This window comes from Pteronotus mesoamericanus, unplaced genomic scaffold (assembly GCF_021234165.1).
Source record: "Pteronotus mesoamericanus isolate MK-2021 breed Mesoamerican mustached bat unplaced genomic scaffold, CSHL_Meso_final contig_835, whole genome shotgun sequence".
NCBI classification, from domain to species: domain Eukaryota; kingdom Metazoa; phylum Chordata; class Mammalia; order Chiroptera; family Mormoopidae; genus Pteronotus; species Pteronotus mesoamericanus.
Window position 1 is genome coordinate 100909 of NW_026555266.1, and position 22823 is coordinate 123731.

At 53.6% G+C, this 22823-nt stretch overlaps 3 protein-coding genes across 4 annotated transcripts in view; 2 read left to right on the forward strand and 1 right to left on the reverse strand.

The window, feature by feature from the left end:
• The first annotated feature begins 79 nt into the window (after positions 1-79).
• On the forward strand, positions 80-8155 carry NDUFS7 (NADH:ubiquinone oxidoreductase core subunit S7). Of its 2 annotated transcripts, none has more exons than XM_054585310.1 (8): positions 80-264; positions 1618-1651; positions 2536-2604; positions 3123-3240; positions 4813-4992; positions 5067-5113; positions 5993-6081; positions 8022-8155. In XM_054585310.1, the coding sequence occupies exons 1-8, from the start codon at positions 249-251 to the stop codon at positions 8069-8071; spliced, it is 603 nt and encodes a 200-aa protein (XP_054441285.1). In that variant the 5' UTR covers positions 80-248; the 3' UTR covers positions 8072-8155. The 2 variants fall into 2 exon arrangements, with proteins under 2 accessions (XP_054441285.1, XP_054441283.1); XM_054585308.1 differs by having other exon boundaries at positions 117-264; positions 7978-8155.
• Positions 8156-8836: 681 nt separating this feature from the next.
• GAMT (guanidinoacetate N-methyltransferase) lies at positions 8837-11945 on the reverse strand. Its single transcript, XM_054585307.1, has 6 exons — positions 11660-11945; positions 10662-10807; positions 10434-10497; positions 10022-10089; positions 9770-9880; positions 8837-9206 (listed from the first exon to the last, which is right to left on the reverse strand). The coding sequence occupies exons 1-6, from the start codon at positions 11838-11840 to the stop codon at positions 9066-9068; spliced, it is 711 nt and encodes a 236-aa protein (XP_054441282.1). The 5' UTR covers positions 11841-11945; the 3' UTR covers positions 8837-9065.
• A 10545-nt stretch (positions 11946-22490) lies between these two features.
• The window catches only part of SBNO2 (strawberry notch homolog 2), a 49341-nt gene continuing 49008 nt past the window's right edge, over positions 22491-22823 (forward strand). The window contains exon 1 of the mRNA XM_054585312.1: positions 22491-22572. The gene's annotated coding sequence lies outside the window, so the exon portion shown is untranslated. The remainder of the gene's footprint in view (positions 22573-22823) is intronic.

Sequence of the window (22823 nt, forward strand, 5' to 3'; positions counted from 1 at the left end):
TTGTTTTGGCTTCTCGGTTAAGGAAAAAGTGGGCAGACCCTTGCTCTTTTGGAGACACACTGCCACGTCCTTTTACCCCTCGTGGGGCGTCAGGAGTGCAGGTCGTAGAGGACGGCCGCGGAAGCGGAACGTTCGGGGTCTAGGTTCCAGTTTCCGCTCACTCGCCGAACCACTTTGGGCGAGGATCGATAAGACCCGGATCGCTAAAGCTGACGGACCGCAGAGGTTATCTGAAGGCCGAGGCCAAGATGGCGGCGCTGTCGGGTGAGCGAGCCGGGGCACCTGGGTCAGGATTCTCTCGGGGAAACTGAGGCTGGGGTAGCGTACACAGGCACGCCAGCCTCGGGAGGGCGCCAGGGCGGGACCCGGATGGGGTCCTGGCTCTGCCCAAGTTGCTTCCCTGAAAGGTTCCGAGAGAAGCGGCTTGTGGATTGCCGCTCCGACTGGCGGGGTAACTGAGGCCCGGAAGGGGGTCGAAACACCCCAGGAAGGTGACATCACTCGCACAGCAGGCGTCCCAATTTGGCCTGCTCCCGGGACCTTCGTCTTGGAATTAGTGGTTAAACGCATACGATGAAATCCACAGGGTTTCTGGGTTTCTGCAAAGGAAAGCGGTTTCCCCGAGACAGGATTTTGTCTTGAAACCGAGTTGGCGAGTTCCTCGTTCAGGTGCTTGGTTATTAACGCTCGAAATCCAGCAACAAGTGTGGCTGCTATGATTTTGAAGGATGGGTGGAAATGTCTGCAGCCCTTGTGACGCCGTTGGGAAATGTCCGTGATCTCTTTTGGTAAAAACTACGGGTCCTGTGGTTTGTTGACAACATTCAGAATTGAAAGAAAGGCCAATTTTCAATAAGATGGTGACAACAAAGACGGTATTTTTATTTCCTGTGGAAGTTCATGGGTCTACTGATTTGTTAAGGGCATTTACTGAGCTGTGAGCTTGTGCAAAGCCCTAAATTTTTAGGTGGGGAAACTGAGGCTCAGAGAGAAGCAGCTCAAACAGGAGCCTGGGGCTGGGCAGTTAGCCCATCTTCCTGTGCTTGTTTCTGTGGGTTTGTTTACTTAACACACACTCATCAGCTACAGTCAAGGCTGAGGAGACATTGGGGTTACCTCAGGAGATCTTAGCATTGTTGCTGGGGAGGCAGGCACCACACAAACATGCACAGGTAACATAAAACAGGGTGACAGGATTGAGAGAGCCTGGGGTCTGCTGTAGACCCACTTAGAGCTGGAACCTGCCCCATGAGAAGGGCTGGCCATGTGCACATGTCGGGCAGGGTGCTCCAGGTAGATGGAACAGCATGTGACGAGGTGCTGAAGCAGGAGCAACTCTGACACCTGTGAGGAAGAGAAGGCGGCCCTGGCATGGAGCCTGGCTTTTCTTCCAGGGACTGTGGGGTTTTAAGCAGGGGAGTGGCACTATCTAGCTCATATTCTGAAAGACACCTCTTTACCAAACATTTGTTAAAGTAGAATTTAGATAGACCAAGGGTAGAGAGGGTGCACCAGGCAGGGGGCCTGATAAGGAAAGACCTGACCTAGGTGTCAAGAGTTTGTGGCCTCTGGTGCTGTCTGAAACTCATGGCTTGGACCCTGTGGTTCTCTCTGCAGCTCCTGGCCTGCTCCGCCCAGTCCTCGCTCGGTGGTGAGTACCTGTGTCTTTGGCACTGACCATGGCCACCCATCCAGAGGCTCTTCAGGAAGGGATCAGACTGGGAGTGGGGGGTGGAGAGGGGATGGGATCAGAGGACCGCAGAGCTGGGAAGGGCTTGGGCAACTATAAATGAGCCCTGCCTGCTTAAGGTCACACAGCGAACCGGGCAGCACTGGGGCTGGCAGTCTACTCTCCAGCAGGTGGTATGCAGGACCCACAGTGGTGACAACCCGTGTGGTGGCAGAGCCTGGTTTTAACCCTTGTCTGCCTGTTCTGGTGCCCTCAGGGCTCATTTATTACTTGTTGCAGGAAAGCAGTCAGTGCATTTGCTCAGATGGCAGCCCCATGCAGGCCTCTTCAGGACAGGAAGGCAGGTGGCCACTGGGCCCTCCTTGAGGACAGAGCCCGGAAATCAAACCCTCAGCACCATGGGACCTGGGACATGGCAGATCTAAGGAGAGGGTCTTCCTAATGGAGAGAAGTCAGGGGCTTTGAGGCAGGCATGGATTTGGAAGTCTTTTTTCTAGGGATAAAATATGTGTTCACTATAAAACAAAGGAAAAGTGAGAGAAGTATAAAATGAAAATCAGATACCTTATGGCCCAGGAGTCAGCAGACTTTTTCCCTGAAGAATTAGATGGTAAATGTTTTCAGCTGTGCAGGTCAGATGGTCTCTGTCGAGACTACTCAGCTATGCCTTTATGAAAACAGTTGCAGACAGCACAGAAACAGATTGGTGTGGCTGTGTGTCAATAAAACTTTATGTACAAAAATAGATGAAGGGTCAGTTTCCCCATCTCTGCTCCAGAGTAGCTCCCATAACAGCATCTCTAGGCATCCCAGGCTGTTCTCCCATATGTGCTCTGTTTCTGCAGCTCCAGTGTGGGTACGGCTGTTCAGATACGATGTGTCCATGCAAGTTTGGCTGCTGATGGCCCAGGCAGGTGAGGCCAGCCCTCCTGGTAGCCCACACACCCTAAAGCAGCCCCCTCCCCCAGCACAGTACCCAAGGTGACTCCAGGGACTTCCTACACCCAGCAGGACTGTGTGGGCCCTGCCCAGTCCCCTTCTGCATATCTAGGCCAGTGGTTGCACATCCCCAAACCAAAGGGCCTTCACTAAAGAGTATGTCAGCTGGCCCCTGTTTTCCAGAGGGAGAAACTGAGTTCCTAAGAAGACTGAGCTTCCTGGGGCCACAGCAAGGCAGGTTGAGATGTGTCCAGGTCTTTCATTTCTTTGTTCAGCAGACCCAGGCCTGGATGCTGGGACTCTGCAGCCCCAGGGCCATCCCCAGCCCCCAGGCTCCTCCTGGCCCTGCCCTCGGGACCAGCAGCGACCTGTCCTGTGCTCTGACAGGCTGCTCTGTGCTAGGCCCCAGGATAGATGCTGTGGGAGTGGCCAGCACTCATCTCCTGGGATTCCTACTTGGCTAACACCTCCCTGTGCCGTGTCCCATGCCCAGCATGCAGCCCGCCGTGTCCAAGGCCGGAGCCGTGGTCCCCAAACCCAGCTCACTTCCCAGCAGCCGGGGCGAGTATGTGGTGGCCAAGCTGGATGATCTCGTCAACTGGGCCCGCCGGGTGAGCCCCCAACCCTCCTCCATCTCTCCAGCCTCTGCTGCACGCTTGGACGTATGCACGTGGGCAGCACACATGCTCACCTGACCCTGTGTTTCACGGAGCAGACTGGACTCCCCCAGAGGGTCGTGATTATGCCTAGACTCATTCTGTGCACCCCAACATCGCTCCTGGCCGACATCGACTCAGTGTCTCTCCCTCAGCCCTTAGTGAAGATGGCTCACCTCCCTTCTGTAGTTCTCTTTTCTGTTACTACCTCTTTTTTCTCTTAACATAAAAGTAACCTTTCCATTTTTATTTATTTTTTAAAAATATTTATTTTCGGAGAGAGGGAAAGGGAAAGAGAAAGAAGGAGAGAAGCATCGATGTGTGAGACAAACATCAATCAGTTAGTTGCCTCTCACATCTGCCCAACTGGGGACTTGGCCTGAAACCCAGGCACATGCCCTGACTGGGATTAACCAGAGACCCTTTGGTTTGTGGGACGACCCCCAAGCCACTTCACCACGCCAGTCCAGGCTAAACATAACCATATTAACTAGAATAGTATTGTCTGCCGAAAGCAGTAACTCCTTCCAGGCAAAAATCTTAAAAGCCTGCCCTACCCCCAGGATCAGCCAGGAAACAGTTTTTTCTTGTTTTCAGTCCCTCAAGTCATGTGCATGGCATGTCTCCCACTGGACACGTGTCCTGTCTCCCAAGACAGGGGCTCCTTTCAATGCCCGAGCTGTGCGGGGTTGGGACAGGCCACGTTAACAATCTCCCATTGATGGTCGTACGCTGGCTCAGTCTTTTGTGTGTCTTTGTATCACAACAGCACAATGAACACCCTGCCAGGGCCTCTAGCTCCAGGACAGAGATGTCCACTGCAGCCTTGTTTATGACTGAACACCCAGACACGAGGTCAGGGTCAGCCGGCTCAGGCACCAGTCTGTCAGGTGGTCTTGCCATGTTGTGCGACCGTTGCGCCGTCATTGCACTGGCACATCAGTGGAGCAGTGGGGACTACTTCCTGGTCCTGCATTAGATGCAGAGGGTCAGAGAAAGGTCTGGCTGAGGACCCCAGCTGTAGGGTAATCAGGCACCAAACAGATAAAAGAGTCAGAGGGCAGCTGAGGCCATCCAGGAGGGCTTCCTGGAAGAATTGGCATTCAGAGTTCTTGGACACTAGGAGGTATCCAGAACAAGATCCTCAGAATTAGGTCTGTACCACATTTGGCTGCCAGGCATTCAGAGTAGCAAGTGCCCATGTCGGAAAGATGGGGTTTAGGATGTATTAGGTTACATCAGTGGTACTATTAAAACTAATATTATGTGGGGGGGGGGGTTAAGTTTTTTTTGCGGAGGGTAATGTGGCTACTGGCAAGTGTTGACCCACAGGCCTAGCTCATTTTACCTTCTCATTGGGCAGCTCTGGTCATGTGGCTGTTGTGTGGGGTTGGGGCAGGGAATGGCTGGTGTGGCATTCTTCAAGAAAAGCTAGAAATCTGTTTTTCTGTGTGAAATCGCCCAGTTTTTTTAAAACACAATGGGGACAACTGTCCACTCACGGGTTGACCACCCTGGTCCCCTCAGAGCTCCCTGTGGCCCATGACCTTCGGTCTGGCCTGCTGTGCTGTGGAGATGATGCATATGGCAGCACCCCGCTACGACATGGACCGTTTTGGTGTGGTCTTCCGAGCCAGCCCACGCCAGTCAGATGTCATGATTGTGGCCGGGACACTCACCAACAAGATGGCCCCCGCGCTCCGCAAGGTAGGCATGGCCCTGGCCCCTGTCCACGCGCTGCCCAGGCTGGAGCCTCATGTGGATCCTGTCGTCTCTTCCAGGTCTATGACCAGATGCCAGAGCCTCGCTATGTCGTGTCCATGGGAAGGTGAGTGTCAGGTGGGGCTGGGGGCCGCGAGCTGGCTCCAGTGACAAGACTTACCTGTGACACAGTGGCATGTTTCTCCCTAGTCTTTTATCTGGGCTTCTGTCTGACAAGGTCATGGAGGTATAATTCACACTCAGTAAAACCCCACAGCTGCAGAGAGCAAGACAGTGGTTCTGACACTTCTGCTGCGTACACTCCCCACTCCCCAGAATGTGCCCTGCTGTGGGTTATCATCGCTCCCCCATCCCAACAGCCCGTCCGATTTCTGTGTTTGCTTTATGAACACATAAATAACACCCCCTCTGTGAACAGTTTATATTCTCCTTGCCTTTTTAACTTGTAGTCATTGCCCCACATCATTAAAACCTGTTTAATCGCTTCATTTTTTTGTTGGGATAGAATCCATATAGCAGAAAGTGTGCCCTTTTAAAGTGTGCAATTCAGAGGGCTTTAGTGCATCCACAACATGTAAAACCATCCCATCTTGTCTAGTTCTAGATCATTCCATTACCCCAACAATAAGCGCCATCCTCCTCATCACCTCATCAGCAGTCACTCCCCACCCTCTCCCCCAGTCCCTGGCAACCATGAACCCATTTCCTGTCCTGCGCCTGTTCTGGACATTTCATATAAAGGAATCATGCACTTTGTGGCCTCTAGTGTCTGGCTTCTCACTGAGCATCCATCCACTAGCCTTGCTCTGTCTGGTCTCAGGTGACTATTGCCTTCCCTGTGACTTCATATCCGATTGTTGTCCTTTTGGGGCAGCCTGGGCACCTGCTTGCAGTTGAAGGTGGGTGTGGGTTAGGGGCAGAGACCAGAGGAGGGAACGGGGCCAGAGTGGCAAGGGAGGCCCTCACAGCACTCCTCCCCCTCCAGCTGTGCCAATGGAGGAGGTTACTACCACTACTCATACTCTGTCGTGAGGGGCTGTGACCGCATTGTGCCTGTCGACATCTATGTTCCAGGTAAGTCCACTGCCCATGTCCCTAGACAACCAGGCCCTTAGGTTCCCGCAAAGGAGTCCCCACACTCCTGCAGACACAGTCAGCTCTCCCTTTTTTAAGAAAGAGCAGGTCCTGGCCAGAGAGGCTCAGTTGGTTAGAGCATCCTCCTATAAACCGAAAGGTTATGGGTTCAATTCTCAGTCAGGGCACATGTCTAGGTTGTGGGTTCAGTCCCCAGTTGGGACACATGCAAGAGGCAACCAACTGATGTTTCTCTCACGTCAATATTTCTCTGCATCTCTTTCTCTTTCCCTCTCTCTCTTAAATCAGTGAGCATGTCCTCAGGTAGGAAATAAAAAATTAAAAAATAAAAAAAGAATGAACAGATTTGGGTCTAAGAAGGATGATACACCAGCCTTTCCTTCTGTTGTCCCTTCATGGGCTCCCTGATTTCATCCAGATATTGGTACGGGCCAACATCAAGGGGTTAGGTTGAGCTGTACAGAATTGCTTATAGTTGGTCATTCTTAAGCTATAGTTTTATATGATCCCACTTAATAGAAACAAAATCAAAGAAATGCAATTAACAAACAGGAAAAAGTTCCTGGAGGACATGAATGGTATCTGTGAGCTCTCATCCTCACAGTGGGTTGTAAGACACACACACCCCCCACCCCCCGTCACTTGGAGCCAAGATCACCAAGGTGGCCAGATTCAGCAAACAAAAATGCAGGGTGCCCAGTTAAATCTGAATGTCAGAAAAACAATGACTAACATCTTTTTCATTATAAGTATGTCCCATGATATTCAGCATATACTTATACTAAAAAAAGTATTAGTGGTTTGTCTAAAGTTTTCATGTAACTGGTCAATCTTTATTTTACTTGGCCACCCTGTGGGACTCACATGCCTTCTCATCTGGATGATCAGTAGGGGGTGGCCTCCCAGGCATGTGCTGGCATCTCCCAAAGGCAGAGAAGCAGGTTTCCACATTGGGTTGGAGCTCATTGGAAAATGGAGCTGATTTGTTTAGCATTCTGCAATTTATTGAGTGTTTTTTATAGGCCTGGGCCTGGCTTGGGCAATGCTGGGCCCTAGAGAAGCCTCAGCACCTGGGCTAGGCCCTGTGGGGGTGGGGTGGGGCATGAAGCCTCACACAGACACGTCCATCCCCTCCTACTGGGGGGCAGAGGGCGCAGAGAATGGGGCTTCAAAAGATGCATAGAGGTCCACCTTGCAGGCTTGATAACTTGGACCAAGAGCCAGACCCTTGGTCAGTTACTGCTTAACACGTGACCTCAGGTAAGTCTCCCTGAGCCTCAGTTTCCCCATCTATGAATTGGCCTAATGCAGTCATATTGTAGCTACTGAGCACCCCAGAGTCAGCTGGAAGTAAATGACCATGAAGTTTTTTAATCCAGCCACCGGAGGTGGCAGGTCTGTCAGGTCCTAGCAAGTCCTCCAGGTAGCAACGTGTCCTCCTCCTTTCACCTGAGACACCAGGGACAGGGACTGTGAGGATTGTTTCTCTGGAGTTTCCCTTCTCACTTGTGTGCCAAACTGCCCACCGAGCCTCTTCAGTGCACTGATGGGATTCTGGGGTGGGGGCCCCTCTCTACCCTGGGAAGTGGCCTGGATGTGTCCAGTCAGCCCTCAGCCCACCTGCAGCCCCCGGTCACTCATCTCAGGGCCCTGGGTGGCCCAGGCCTCTCTTGCTCCACTTTACCCGCAGTTGTTGCCCCCAGCCAGACGATTTGATCTTCCTTCTGGTGCGCTTGCCCTTTGCCGGGCAGCATTGGGAGGGGTGGTGCCTAGCAAGGCCCAGAATCCAGTCACTTGTCAGGGGTTCCTGGCTGAGCCGGGGCTGTCGGCCCCCGCCCCATGGGCAGAGACACTGAGATGAGATCCCGCCCCCAGGCTGCCCGCCCACAGCTGAGGCCCTACTCTATGGCATCCTGCAGCTGCAGAAGAAGATCAAGCGGGAGAAGAGACTCAAGATCTGGTACCGTAGGTAGTGCCGCCCGACTACCGTCCTGTGTCCTCTTCATCACCCCAAGAGATGGTCAATAAACCCAGGAAACCCACCTGGACCAAAGCCTGGCCTTGTCATCTATGGGCAGGGGGCCCTGGGAGGTAGGGAGGTGCCCACAGAGCAGAGAGCACCCCCTGTGCCTGGCATGGATGGGCGAGCGCTGCCTTGGGCAGGGTCTGTCAGAGATGCTGAGGCCCTGGAGGCGGGGCTCAGTCCACACCAGCCCCTCTTAGGGGCCCTGCACTTGGTCTCCTCCAGGCCCTACCACCATGAAGGAGGGGAGCCAGATCAGGGCTGGGCTGCCCCTGCACGGGGGCTGAAGACGGTGTTGAGTCAGAGGAAACGAGACAGCAAGTGGCACTGTACTCCAGTAGCAGAGGGTCCTATGAGAGTCCAGATGTAAAGGTTTTGCTTTGTTCTGAGGTTCAGTCTGACTTGGTGGAGCCAGAGACCCTTCTCAGTAGCCCAGGGACCTGGGCGTGGGGCTGCTATCTTCCTTGCAGTCCTGACCTAGCTCTGTACCCCTGTGGACCCCAGCTGCCGACCCCAGGGAAGGAGGGGCAGCTGTCCTGGCTGGCTGGGGGAAGAAGCCACAGGTGGTTGATTGGTGATGTCCCCCATGGGCAGGATGGGGTTCGTGGGCGACACAATGGAGTGGACAGCTTGCCTACTGGCTCCCCGAAGGCTCATTTGACAGATTCCTTTTTCTTTCTGGAGGGACAAGAGGAGTGAGTGAGAGTGCGCTTCTGTGTTGCGCCACTGATTGGCTGGCCCAGTGTCGGCATTTATTTTATCCCCCCGACCCCAGAAGAAGGCTGCTGCTGGTCCCCTTGGAGATTAGGGAAGGTGGCCAGTGTCACTCAACTGGTGCGGCCTCAACTAGAGCCTGGGCTGAGGCCGGAGACTGAGCTCCTGGCCATGAAGGCACTAGGAGAACGAGGGACATGGGTGGCTGATCCTGTGGCCACCAGACTTAATGCTTGGTGACCAGGGGTGTGATCATCTGTGGGAAGGCATAGTAGCGGCAGTCGGCAGGTGGGACCAGTTCCATCACCTGCGTGTGGATGTTCTCCCGCCGGAAGCCCGCCTCCAGCAGCGCTGGCACCTGCGTCTCCTGTGACAGGGAAGTGCCAGGTCATGTTCAGGCTGTGAGGCTTCATGGTACATGTACAAGCACACACCCCGTGCCTGCACATCCTCACACGGCATTGCTAGTGCCAAGGCCCCCAGGGACTGCAGCAGCCCCCACCCCAGGTCGAATTGCTGAGACAACATGGAAGCCCAAGTCTGACTGGTCATCTCCAGGTGTCTAAACTGAGGCAGCAACTTTCTAGCTGTCACAGGCTGCTCAACTGCTTGTCCTCGCAGGCAGAGGGAAGAGCTTGGCCAAAGACCCTGAGACAACTTGGCCAAACATGCAGGGGTACCCTGGGTGGAGGAGGACCCAGTGAGGGGTATGGGGCCTGTCAGCCAGGTGGGGAGCTTAAGCTGAGTCCCTATGTCCCAAGGGCCCTGGGGAGGAACCTTGCCTGATTTCCACGCAGAGGGCACAGTCTACCCAAGAGAGCAGCCCAGGGGCAAGAGACCCTCCCAGGTCACAGGTGACTGTAGCAACCTCCCCAACCTGCCTGGGGTGAGGGGGATAGGGGTGGGCCCAGGGAGCCTTAGCTACTGCACCTCAAACATAGTAGTGATGTTGGAGTACTTGGACTTCATCAGCTCCCCCCAGGAGGTAAGGTTGCAGTAGGTGAGGACACCCCCCGGCTTTAGCAGGCGAAAAGCGTGGGCCTAGGAGGGGATCAGAGGTCAGGAGGAAGATCAGAGAATGAGGTGGAAGGAGGAGTACCCTGTGTGTGGATGGTAGGCGCCTCCACCCAGCTGATCCCCTTGGCTGGGTGCTCTAGACCCCAACTCTCCGCGAGGTCCTACCCTGATGAAGTTGAACTGGTGCGTGTGCCAGGTTTCCTCGGACAGTGGGTAAGTGTCGTACAGGATCCCTGCAATGAGAGGACGGACGCCACATGGTCAGGGCCAGTGGCAGTCATACCAAGACAGTGGCTAGACACGGAGGTGGGACTCAAACATGGCCTAGGAACCCTGGCAGCTGTACCCCCAGTTCACTAGGCTGCCGCCTCCTCTAGGTATCTTGTGCAATTCAGTCGTTCCTTTTAGGTATCATCACACTCCTGCTGAGTGCCAAGCCTTGTGTGTCTGTGCCTCCCACCCAGGCTCTGTTGCCCCAGTGACATGTCGACATGTGTTCTTTAGAAGGCCCCTCCACAAGTAAGGAGGAGATTCAGGCAGAGGTTCCCCTTTGCCCAGTGCCCAGAGCCCCTCTCACCATCAAAGTGACCATCTGGCAGGGTGGGTGCCACCTCTTCCCACAGGCCTTTCAAAGGAATCACCTTGGAGCAGGGGAGAAAAAGAGAAGCCTGAGCGTCAGAGGGGCCCCCAGGACTTCTCCACTGTACGGAGAGGGCAGAAGGACTTCCCAGGGAGGCGAACCCCCCACCCGCATGCCGGAGACCGCCAGGAGTGGGTCGGGGGTGCCTGCAGGCAAAGGTGGCACCTTGTGTGGTTGCTTCTGAGCCCAGTCCTGGAGCCGCTGGAAGACACCGTCATTGCACTCAATGATCCAGTGCTCGTCGATGGCGGCTTCCTGCACCTTGCTGGCTGCGATGGCCATGCCGAAGCCCACCTCCAGGACCCGGCCCCCTGGACATACAAAAGGCCAGGGCTGGGAGGCTACCTGGAGAAGGAGGCGCAGGGGCTGCGCCCTGGCACAGAGAAACTAGGACAGGAGGGCATAGTGGACATAGGGATACAGTGGCCCTGAGGGAAACAGTATGGGCCCTGGCCAGCAGCCAAAAAGGGATGGCCTGCCAGCAAGGCCACAGAACGGCTTTTGGGCCCGGGGAGGGGGGTGGGCCATCAGACCCTGGACTTTGAGCCTGGTTCTGGCTGTGTGCACCAGTGCAGCTTATCTCTTGGTTGCATTTCTCTCCCCCTCCCACCCTCTCCTCGATGTTCATAAGCAAAGAGAAAGGGAAGACCAGGATTCCAGGCTGGGGCCTGGAACAATCTGGGAGTAATTGCACCGCAGAAAGTTAGGGCCACACGTGCAGCCCCTGGGGACCTGAGCACCTCTCGGGCTCTGGCACCAGAGCAGCCACTGGCCACAGCTGTCTCCAAGCCTCAGCTTTCCCAGAGCTATTCTTAGCAGGTGTACGGGCGCAGGAGCTCCTCACGTGCGCCTGGGTAGCGCCCTGCGCCCGCTGCCACCCTGTCCCTGACCTCAAGTGGCTGGGTTCCACCCGAGATCCTGTAGCTGAGGACCCACTTCCCCTGGAGAGGAAGTTTCCGATACTTACGGGGCGCCTACTAGGTTCATGCCCCGTGCCTGCAGCGTTCCTCTTATTTCCCCGCCGTCCCCCCAACCGCTGCTAGCAGGCCCATTTTCCAGGCTAGGAAAGGCACGGAGAGCCTCCTATGCGCATCAGCCAGAGAGCAGGCTGGTGCCAGGTCTGGCTCCCCTAGCGCCTACACTCGGGCCGGGCGCGGAGTTACCTCTGGAGGAGGCGGCGGCCGCCAGCGCGTGCATGTAGGGGGTCTCCCAGCGTTCCATCACGGGCTTGCCCAAGATCTGCAGATGCGTGTCTGACGCGTCGTAGGACGCGGGCGCTGCCAGCCACGCTGGCCCGCAGTTCTCGCCAGGCACGAAGATGGGGGTCGCGGCGGGGGCGCTCATGCTGCAGGCTGACGGGCACCGCAGACTCGGGTCCTGAAGTGCAGGGTTGGTTGTGGCAGGGCCTTCTGGGCCAGGGTGTGCGATCTGGACAGGCGGGGGCGTTGCCGAGGGCGTGACGTGAGTAGGACGGGCCTGAGAGGACTGCTCAGAGACTCTAGTGGTTCGAGTGGCCCCTAGCGGCCTTGGAGGAGAAGACGGCCCCTGTGGGTCAGGACGCCGGCCCACTGTCCCTCCTCGCTGAGCTTCACGGACCTTGTCTGCGAAAGGAGCACGGCAACAGAGAGCCTTCGGGGTCCAGAGCCTCTTCTCTTGACTCTCCTGCCTCAGCTTCCTCATCTGTCATCGCCTCAGAAGGCCCCTCTTCCTTGCTGGGGTGAGAGGATCTAATGATTTTCCTGGCGCTTGTGGAAGTGCCTTAGGTATTTTTAAAAAATCATTAAATCTTCAGAGATGCTGCAGTGGATTCTTCATTGGCCTCATTTCACAGTTGGGGAAACTGAGGATCCAAGAGGCCCAGCCAGCAGTCTCATGGCCACGGGGCGTGGGGGGTGGGAGGGTGAGGACTCGCGATTAGAACCCTGATAGCCCCCACTTCCACCACATGCCCAGCTGCCTCTCCTCTTTCAGGAATTCACATCTGCATAAGCTGAGGATCACCTGAGAACCCAGGATCCTGAAGGGGCTCATCATGCAGAGGCCTGCAGTTCTGAGGACTGAAATGCTATTCCAGCAGTCTGCTGTCCCTCATGCCCAGGAAGTCAGGTAGGGCAGCCCTACAGCGACATGGGACTGAGGCCTTGTCCCAGCCAGGGCAGCCCTTTGGAGTCAGCTGCATCCTCTGCCTGCCTGCCTACCTACCTGGGACATAGCCACAAGCATTGGCCTCCAGGCTCTGTAATGTGACTCCCCTTTTCCAACTCTCTGCACGTTGGGCCACTGGCCATGAGCCCTGAACACTCCATTCCTGCCTTACCAAGGCACACATTGGGGAAACTGAGGCTCAGAGACACTGTGGTCACAGGGTTTGAACCCAGGAATCCTCTTAAACAGCTCTCAAGTTCAGTCCCTTCCCTGAACTTCTGTCTCTCTCTCACAACCCTGACTGACCAAGCTCCAGACTCTTCCCCACAACCTCTGCCCACCACCTGCAGAGCTCCTGTGTCCCTCCTGCCCCCAGGCCTTTGTGCCTGCCCTTCCCTTAGGCTGGACAGCTTCTCCTTTCTCCTGACCTGCTGCAGGCTTCTTGCTTGAGCCTACACCTCCTCTGGGAGGCACCCCAGCTACCCTAGGCTGTTTTATCTCAGAGCACTTCTCCCTGGCCCTTCACTAACTGAAGATATTTATTTCTTCATGGCTCTTTTGTTTGTCTGATGGCCTTGGTGCATAGAAAGTGCCTGCTTGATACATCCTGAGTGCACGTCATGGTCTAATGCAGTTTGGGTGTGACATCACTGATTTCATGAGAATCTCAGGAGGGGGCAGGATGAGTAGATGTCCTCAGACACCGGGGTTGGTCATATGCTGCTTTTCACCTCATGTGAGTTCATTTGGTCCAGTTTCCCCACCAGCAGCTACCATCGCGGGCACTGTGATGGACACTTTGCTCTCCTGTCTCCCACCATCCTTGGGCTGCCCAAGGGATGTGGTCCACGATGCTTCCTTGCACATCCTGTGAAAACAGATGGCACTCACTAAATGTCACACAATTCAAGGGATGCCCTGGAATGCCTGTCTGAGACAGGAGAAGGAGGCTATGTTCATTAGCACTTGCTATGTCACAAATCACCCCAAATGTAGCCACTAAAACAAGTCATGTTTATGATCCCAGTTTCTACGGGTCAGGAATCCAGGTGCAGCCCAGTTGGTTCCTCTGCTTCACAATGTCTTACGGGCTGCAGTGAAGGTGCCTCAGCTGCTGAGACCTCATCTGAAGGCTCAGCCAGGGAAGTGTCCTTCCCAAGCTCACTCACCGGTTGGCAGCATTCCTTCTTTTTGGGCCATGGGCCATGGGCCCCTGGGCCTCAGTTCCTGGCCACATGGGCATCCTCAACATGACAACATGCTTCATCAGAGCCAGCAAGAGAGCGCCTGCTAGCAACAGGAACTGGCAGCCTTTATGAATGTGTATGCAACCACCTCCAACAGACATTAGGTGAAAAGGCAGAGGGGAGGCAGAATGTAGGGTGTGCCACCGGCTGGGATGGGAGTGCGTGTGGATAGGCTGGGGCCTTGTCTCACAGAGATGTCCTGGAAGGGCACTCAGGGAGTTGGTCATCACAGCCACGGCACTGTGGGGAGAGACTTGAATATGGGTACATTTTTTAATGTAATCTTGGTTACCTTCAGATTTAAGATTTTCTTTTCTTAAGATTTATTTATTTTTAAAGAGAGAGGAAAGGAGGGAGAACGAGAGGGAGAGAAACATCAGTGTGCAATACATACATCAATTTGTTGCCTCTCACACGCCCTGAGCTGGGGACCTGGTCTGCAACCCAGGCGTGTGCCCTGACTGGGAATCGAACTGACAACCTTTTGGTTCACAGGCAGGCACTCAATCCACTGAACCACACCAGCCAGGGCTGGGTACACTTCTTATTATGGTAAAACACACATAACCTAAAATTTACCATCTTAACCATTGTTAAACGTACAGCTCAGTGGCGTTAAGTGCATTCATTGCTGTGCAACCATCTGACCATCCATTAAAGACTAACTCCCCATTTGCCCCCCACCACAGTGCCTGGCTCCCACTATCTAGGTTTTGTCCCTATGAACCTGATTCCTCTAGGGACCTCCTATGAGCAGAACAACACAGTATTTGTCCTTTTGTGTCTGGCTTATGTCACTGAGCATCATGTTCATCCATGTTGTAGCAGGTGTCAGAATGCCCTTCTCTTTAAAGGCTAAATAATATTCCAGAGTGTGGATGAACCATGTTTCATTTGTTCGTTCTTCTGTGCATGGACACAGTGGTTGTTTCCACCTTTGGCTGTTGTGAATCGGGCTGCTGTGAATAGCCATGTAGAGGTAAGTATCTGCTTGGGTCCTGCTTTCAATTGTGTGAATTTGAAAGAAGAAGTGGAGCTACTGGATTATATGGTGATTCTATGTTTTGAATGTGTTTGAGAGACTGCCAGACTTTCTGCCCAGGCCTATGCTTCCAATGCTTCTCACCCTACTGGCTGGGTGCATACAGCACTGGCTGACATCATAGGGTCTTCACTCCATTGGCTAACTCCATATAACCATGTGACCCCCACTTTAGCCAGTCAGGTCTTTCCATTGCCTTGTCACAACAATTGATTGAACAAGGACATGTGACCAGGATTGGGCCAATCATAATCTTCTCTTGAACTTTTGCTGTCCATCTCGAGGAAGAAGTGCTGAACTGCTGAGGCTGTTAAGCTGATGAGGGTATCTGGTCTGAAGCTGTTTGCACCATCTTTCTCCCCATAAAAAAAATGAGACAATTGAGGTAAAAGCTAAGACAGAGGATGACAGAGCCACGAGATGGATGAATCTTTGAGGCACTGTCTGAAGGTCCTGGATCTAGTCAAGCCTGGAACCAGGTGGACCAGTGTGTCTCAACCAGGGGCAATTCTACCCACCAGGGAACACTGGGTGATGTCTGGGGACATTTGTGGTTGTCATGACTGGAGGTTCTCCTGGCACTGAGTGGGTAGGAGCGAGGGATGCTGCTCAACACAAAGAAACAGCTGATCTCAAATGTCAGCCATGCTGAGGAGGGGGAAAAAACCCAAGTTACATGTATCCCTGGACCTTTCAGTTCTATTAACAAAAAATTCCCATAAAAAAAAAATCCAGTTTCGGTTTCTGTGAGTTGCCACCAAAAGATTCTAACCAATATGGGGGCTAAGACACATGCAGGGGGTTTGGGAGATGAGAGCTGCAGATCGCTGGCCTGGGTGCACTTCACCTCCATGAAGCACAGCGCCCTGGGTGAGACAATAGCTGGGTGGCAGGACATGGGTTAAGCCCCCCTACAATTTGATTATTTTTAAAAAGAGGTTTAGTTTCGCCCTGGTCGGTGTGGCTCAGTTGGTTGGGGCATTGTCCCGTAACCAAAAGGTTTAGTGTTCGATTCCCAGCCAGAGCGCAAGCCTAGCTTGCGGTCTGATCCCCAGTCCAGGTGCACATGGGAGGTGGCCAATCAGTGTTTCTCATGTCAGTGCTTCTCTCTCTCCCTTCCTCTTTCTCTAAAAGCAATAAGAAAAAATGTCCTTGGATGACGATAAAAAACAAAATAAAAATAGGCCTAGTTTTAGATTTACAGAAAAGTTGTAAAAAAATATGGAGAAATACCTGCCACACACTTTGCCCTGTTAACATCTCATGTTAGTGTGGACATCTGTTGTCAATATAGTATTATCATTACCTAGAGTCCTCATTTTTTTCAAATTTCTTTCCTCTTAATGTCTCATTTCTGCCTCAGGACCCCACCTGACATGCCACTTTAGGCCCCTCTGCGCTGTGATGGTTCCTCAGACTTTCCTTATTTTTGATGATATGGATAGTCTTGAGGACTGGTTGGATAGTTTCTAGAATATCCCTCCGTTGGGGTTTGTCTTAGGGTTAATCAGATGAGGTCATGGGTTTTGCGGGCGAGACCCCAGAGGTGAGGCGCTTTTCCCATTCCGCCAGAACAAGGGTCCCTACTGTCCACACAGCTGATCACAGTCAGCGGCCACAGAACCCCTCAAGCATGGGGCCTGCTGCTCAGAGTCAGAACCCCAACCTTGAACATTAGCAGGTCTGCAACATTAGTATTAGATGTGAGGAGGACCTGGCTGTGACATCTGTCACTCTTTTATTGGCCAGGAGTAATTGTCTTTTTTTTTTTTTTTTTGTTAAGTTCACATGCAATCAATCATTGCAAAGTGTACAGGTCAGTGCCATTTAGCACCTTCACAATGCTGTGCAGCCACCACATCCCTCTATTTTCAGAACATTCCATCACCCTAAAAAGAAACCCCATCCCCATCAGCAGTCATCCCAATCCCCCTCCCCCAGCGCCTGACAACCACTAGCCCACTTTCTGTCTCTACTGATGTGCTTGTTCTGGACATTTTACATAAATGGAATCACACACTGTGTGGTCTTTTGTGTCTGGTTTCTCACACTGAGCATCATGTTTTCAAGGTTCATCCACGTTGTAGCGAGTGTCAGTGCTTTGCTCCTTTTCATAGCCGCGTAATATTCCACTGCATGGGTGGACTCATTGTGTTTTTCTGTTCATCTGCCGAGGTATATTTGAGTGTTTGCACTTCTTGGCTGTTACGAATTCTGCTGCTCTTAATTTGTCTTTTTAAACATTTTACCATAAAGTCCTTACCACATCCCAAGCCCCTCTCCAAACACTTAACACGTACTGGTCCTCAATAAATTCTCACAAAAACCCTCCAAAGGAGTTACTATGATTGTTCCCATTTTGTAGATGGGAAAAAGAAAAGTTAAGTAATTTGCCTGTGTTCACACAACTACTAGGTGGCAGAGCCAGGATTTGAACCCTGGTGCTCCGCTGCTGAAGCTCTACTCTGCCAGTCATACTTACAGCCCTGGGACACAGAGATGACCAACAGGGGAGGAAAAACATTCTGAACCAGCTCCAATACTCACCCTCAATATCTCACCTGCTGAAACCCAGATTTGGAGTTTGCTCTGCAGATTTGTGATGGGGACGCCCTAACTGGGGCTGGGGAGTCTGGCTTCCTTCACAGCCACTGGGACCTGCTGTGAGTCACTCAGCTGGCTGCCCTGGAATTTCCCTGTGGGGCAGGGCAGATCCAAGGTGAAGGTTCAGGAAGTCCCAGTGCAGGTGACATCAGTGCTGGGGGGGGAGGGGGATATAGTCTGGGGGAGGGTGGAGGCTCCATTCACCCTGTCAGACCCTCACTGGGCACTCATTTACATAGACTGGTCAACACATCGATGGAAGGTCCAGGAAGGACAAACACATCAATGCCCTGTTCTGCAGAGATGTCCCACTCCCTCATGGCCCTGGGAGCATCATGGGGTTGCCTCTGTTCTCCACTGTGTCCCTGGGGCCTGGCCCCAAAAGGTACCCAGTAAATGCTCCTCAGATGGATATGCGGCCTCCGCCGCCTTTTGGCCCACCTCCTCCTGTGCTCCTCCACCTGTGCCACCCCCCAGCACACGCCCCCTAGCCGCATCTCCCCTGGTACTCTAAATCTCCCAGTAATGCCCGATCACTAAGGGACAAAGCCAAGCCGTGTCTCTCTCTGGCATGGGTTTAGGGGTGAGGGAGCATCCTGAGGGGCCTCCCCCCTCCCCCACCTCAACTCTTCTCCACTCCCGTCCTGACTCACAATGGACCCTTGATAGAAAGAAATCCAAAGTCTTACTCCTTTTCTTGGCTTCCGGCAGTAGATCAACCTCCATGGCCTCAGTTTTGCCACCACATGAGCTTCAAAGATGTGGCCCCTCAGTACAATACTGTCCTGCCCATATGGGCAGATCCAGTGACCTACAGCTCCACACTGACCGTACCACTCCATTGCTCCATAACCTTCCATAACTCCCTACTGCCTCCAGGATAAAGGCCCTGCCCTAGTTCTCTGGGAGCCCCATGATTCCCACCACCTCCTTCCCAGCCTCACTGCCCTTCTCCTTGATGCTTCTTCCCCCCATTACTCTCTGTTCCTAACAGTCCTTCCCCTCCGGGCTTGACTGGTGGACAGCTGATCTTCCTTCTCTTTCTAGCACCCCACCCTCAGGGCCCAGCCCTGACCCAGCCTGGGGGGTACTCTGTTTGGTGTCACATTTAATCTCCTGCAGCTTGAGTGCCTCAGCTTCAGCCAGAGGCAGGAAGGCCTGTCCAGGGCGGATCTCAAACCCGTTGGACAGGTTCGATGTTCCCTGAAGTTGTCCTGGCTCAGAGGCAACTTTGGCCAGGCCTGGCAGGATCCTGCTCAGGCCTCAGGCCTGGCCAAGACGGTACCAAGGGAGCTGCAACCTGCCAGCCAGAACCACCTGAGAACACCTCGGGGCAAGTAGCAGGTGGGCCAAGATAAAGGAAGGGGAGGGTGGCTAACCAGGGACAGAGATAGAGGTTTGGACAAGCTGACAAAGATGGAAAGAGAGAAAGGGGAGGGAAAGAAGGAGAGTGACTGGGACAGTGAGGCAAAGGGTAAGAGAATAGCTTGCGTGACCTGGGCAGACCTTGTTGCCCTTGCCTCAGTCTCCTCTTCTGCACCATGGGAAGGGCTTGATTGAGATTAGAGAGGGAGAGAAAAGAGGGGCATGGGAGAAGGGACAGGAAAGAAGGGAGGAGAAGGAGCAGGAAGAGGGAGGGCAGGAATGGAGCCACTGGCCTGGGTCGGGGGCGGGGGGGGGGGGGGGGCCAGTGAGGGGAAGTGGGTGAGGAAAGGAGAAGTGGTGAGGGACCCAGGCCCGGGAGTGGCCGGGAGGGAGGTGCTCCCACTGATCAGGAACGCCAGGGGCTTTCCAGAATGTGGAGAAACAGGAAGTGGCTTTGTCCCCGCCCTCGGTTGCTGGGGCCTGGCCCACCTTCCTGGCCTCACCTGCCCAGGTTTGAGAGACCTGCCTCCTTGGGCGTGCCCTCTGCTTGCCTCTGTCTCCTGAACTGCAAGATGGGCATAGCCCCAGAGTCCTTCCCAGGAGGGAAACTGAGGCTGGGGATCTAAGCAGTGGCACTTCCCAGAGGGGAAAACTGAGGGTACCCCAAGAATCTCATGGGTTCACAGGGAAGACCCCAGGGGACCTGACCTTCCAGTTTTTCTGAAGTTTTCTGCTCTTTGAAGTAATTAAAATAGCTGATCCTCACTTCAGACTCACTGCACACCCTCTCTTGTCTGTGCGTTGCGTCTTCTGACCACATCCCTTTAGCAGGGGAGACATTGAGGCTCAGAGAGAGGCAGCTGCCCCCCCAGGCCTCCCCTAGTTTGGCTCTGGGACCCCATTTCTATTTGTGATCTCCCCAAGTTGGGTCTCCCAATTTCACCAATAAAAATATAGCACACCTGGGTGTGTGTGAACATTAGATCCATGAAGGCTACTTTAAGTATGTTCCAAGTATTGCCTGGGATGTACTTACACTAAAAAAAATTACTCTTTGGGTACCTGCAATTCAAATGTAACTGGGCATCTTGTGTTTTATCTGACAACCCTAATTCCATGAGCCTGGTCATAGTGTCTGGGGGGAACTCTGGCCTTGTGTGAGCACTGCCCCACTGCAGATGGGGCCTTGGGAACATATGACCATTGAATGTTCGCTTAGGTGACCTGTAGTCCAGTAGTGCCACCCGCAGGCATGCGAATGGGTAAATACTAGGCACTGGTCACTTAGCTGTTTGAACAACTTAAAAAGCAGCTGCTATTATCATCACCACCCCATGTTGCAGGTGGGGAAAGAGAGGCACAGAAAGGTTAAGTAACTTTCTAGGGGTTACACAGCACGCAAATACAACTGGACGGGGACTGGGTCTAGAACTCCAGAACCATGTCCCTCCTGCTCTCCCAGCCTGCCTCTTTTGATTCCCTGGAAATCCCCGAATCTGACTAATTCCCTAGACATCTCCAGACTTGGCAGATTCCTCCATGCTGAGATGGCTGAACCCACCCTGGCCTGGACAAACTGCCCCAATTTCAGGAGAAATTACCCATAAAGACCTTGTGGTTTCCCAAGGTGGACGTGGCAGAGGTTAAGTCCACGCCTCCCTACCACTTGTGGTGACCTCAGGCCAGCTACTGACCAGTTCTGCACCTCGGTTTCCCCACCACCAAAATACAGGTAACATCGGTCCTTGCCTCTGAGGGCCATTGGGAGCAGGGCTGACCTTGTGTGTTGTGACTCGAACTTCAACTGGGCTCCTCGCTGGGGTTAGGAAACTCTGCTTATTTCTTTTCTTTTCTTTCTTTTTAATTGATTTGAGAGAGAGAGAGGAAGGGAGAGAGAGAAACACTAATTTGTTCTTCCACCTATTTATGCATCCATTGGTTGATACTGGTCGATTCTTGTATGTGCCCTGACTAGGGATAGAGTATGCAATGTCCACGAATCAAGACAACACTTGTGGCTCAGGGCCGCCCCAGCTTGGTTTAATTTCTGCTGTCACCATCTTAAAATTCTGAGCCCTTTTTAAACAAGGGGCCCCGCATTGTCATTCCTCATTGTTCCTTACAAATTGTGAGGCTGTTGGTGTATGCAAGGAATAGGGAAAATGCAACCATAACCAGATACCAAACTGGCTTATTCACCCTTTTGAATCTTCAGTGTCTGTTGCTTAATTTGATTTCTTTTCATTAGTTCTGAAAAACAGTCCCAAAGTCAAGGCTACAACCTAGATTGCCAAAGCAATATTCACTCTGGATAAATCACTTCTCTCTGGGTCTCAGTTTCTCCATCTGCTCCCTTGTGCTTGTGGGTTTGGGTACAGGGGGTCTTTGGCCTGAATTTTGTAGGGCAAAAAGTTTTTAAACATACTCCTCCCCTTACCAAACGAGTCCTTTGAACAGCTTTTATACTTTGCCTGGACTACCCTTCCTACTTTTGTTTGTCTGGCAAACTCCTACTTAAACTTTAAAACCCCAGTGTCAGTATCCCCCTCCTCCCTGCAGCCCTCCATAATGCCTTAGGCAGAGCATTACCCCTCCCTGGGCCTCAGACCTGATCTTGCAGATAAGAGTGTGGTTCTGTTTTGTCCACCCTAGACTGGGTGCTTCCTGAGGGTGGAGCTGAGAACTGAGTCCTCTCTTGGGCCTCAGCTTTGCTGAGTTCAAGGCCAGGAAAAGAGTAGCATCCATAAAAATTCACTGAATGAATAAAGAAACACATGGGGAGATGACCTGTAATTTTAGGGGTTGGAATAGATGGCAGTGCCTTCATTGCTGATAACCCAGGCTGGGGAGGGAGTTGTGCCTCCTACACTGGATCTGTCCCTGAACCAGCCAACCCAAAGCATAGTGGATCCAGTGGGCTCAAGTCACAGGAAAACGGCTTTCTCTGCCAGGGCCTGGCCCTGCCCTCTTCCTGGCAAGTGTTGCAAATCCAGTCTGCGTCAGGCTCCTGGAAGCCCTAGTGGGGAAGAAGCCCACAGGGATTCACTCAGATCCCTGTGGCCCTGCACTCTGTAGGAGAGGATACTGCTCTCTCTCTCCGGGGGCCCCTGGGACTTACCTGGCCCCCCACCCCATGTGCCAGGCTCTGCGTTCGGGGGCCCTGGGTCTTAGGACTCCTATTCGGCTAGGGACAGATTAATGAGCCAACTACTATTGGCAGAGAGGCAACCGAGGGAGGCAGCATGACTGGCTAGGTGGTCAGAGACCATTTCAGATGGTTGCAAGAAAGTCTCTTAGGAGTCGGCTTTAGAAGCAAGGGTGAGAGTGCACTAGGAGATGGCACAGCCCTTGCAAAGGCCTGAAAGTCGAAGTGGTTGGTTCTATACTCATGTTGCAGAGGAAGAAACTGAGGTAAGCAAGGGTAAGCCACGTGCCAGGGCCTCCACAGTAGGTGGTGGGGTCAGAATTCAAATCCGAAGCCCACGGGTGTCCCAGCCCCTCAACCGGCTCAGGAACTCCTATCAGTACCAAGCCCACGGCCCGCCCCCTGAGGCCCCGCCTCGCGGGGGGCGTGACCGGAAGTGCGAGAGGTTCCAAGATGGCGCCCAAAACCCGGAAGTAGCGCCGCACCGGTGAAGCTTAGAGAAACGGAGGCAGCCGGACCGGGTCCGAGGTGAGGCGCGTCCGGTCCGACCCCCGCCCCGACTCCGCTGTCTCCGCTCGACCTGAGCCTCGCTCCCCAGCCCGCGCGGGCCCAGGCGCCCTGGGCCGGGGTTTCCGGGATTCCGGGGCCACGGGCGGGGGGAGCGCGGCGGCTTGTCCCCCTCCTTCACGGCGACCCCCGACCCTGGGCTGCTCTATGACCCCTGTCCGACGCTCCTGAGCGGCGAGCCCTCGCCCAGCTCATCGGTGATTCTCTGATCC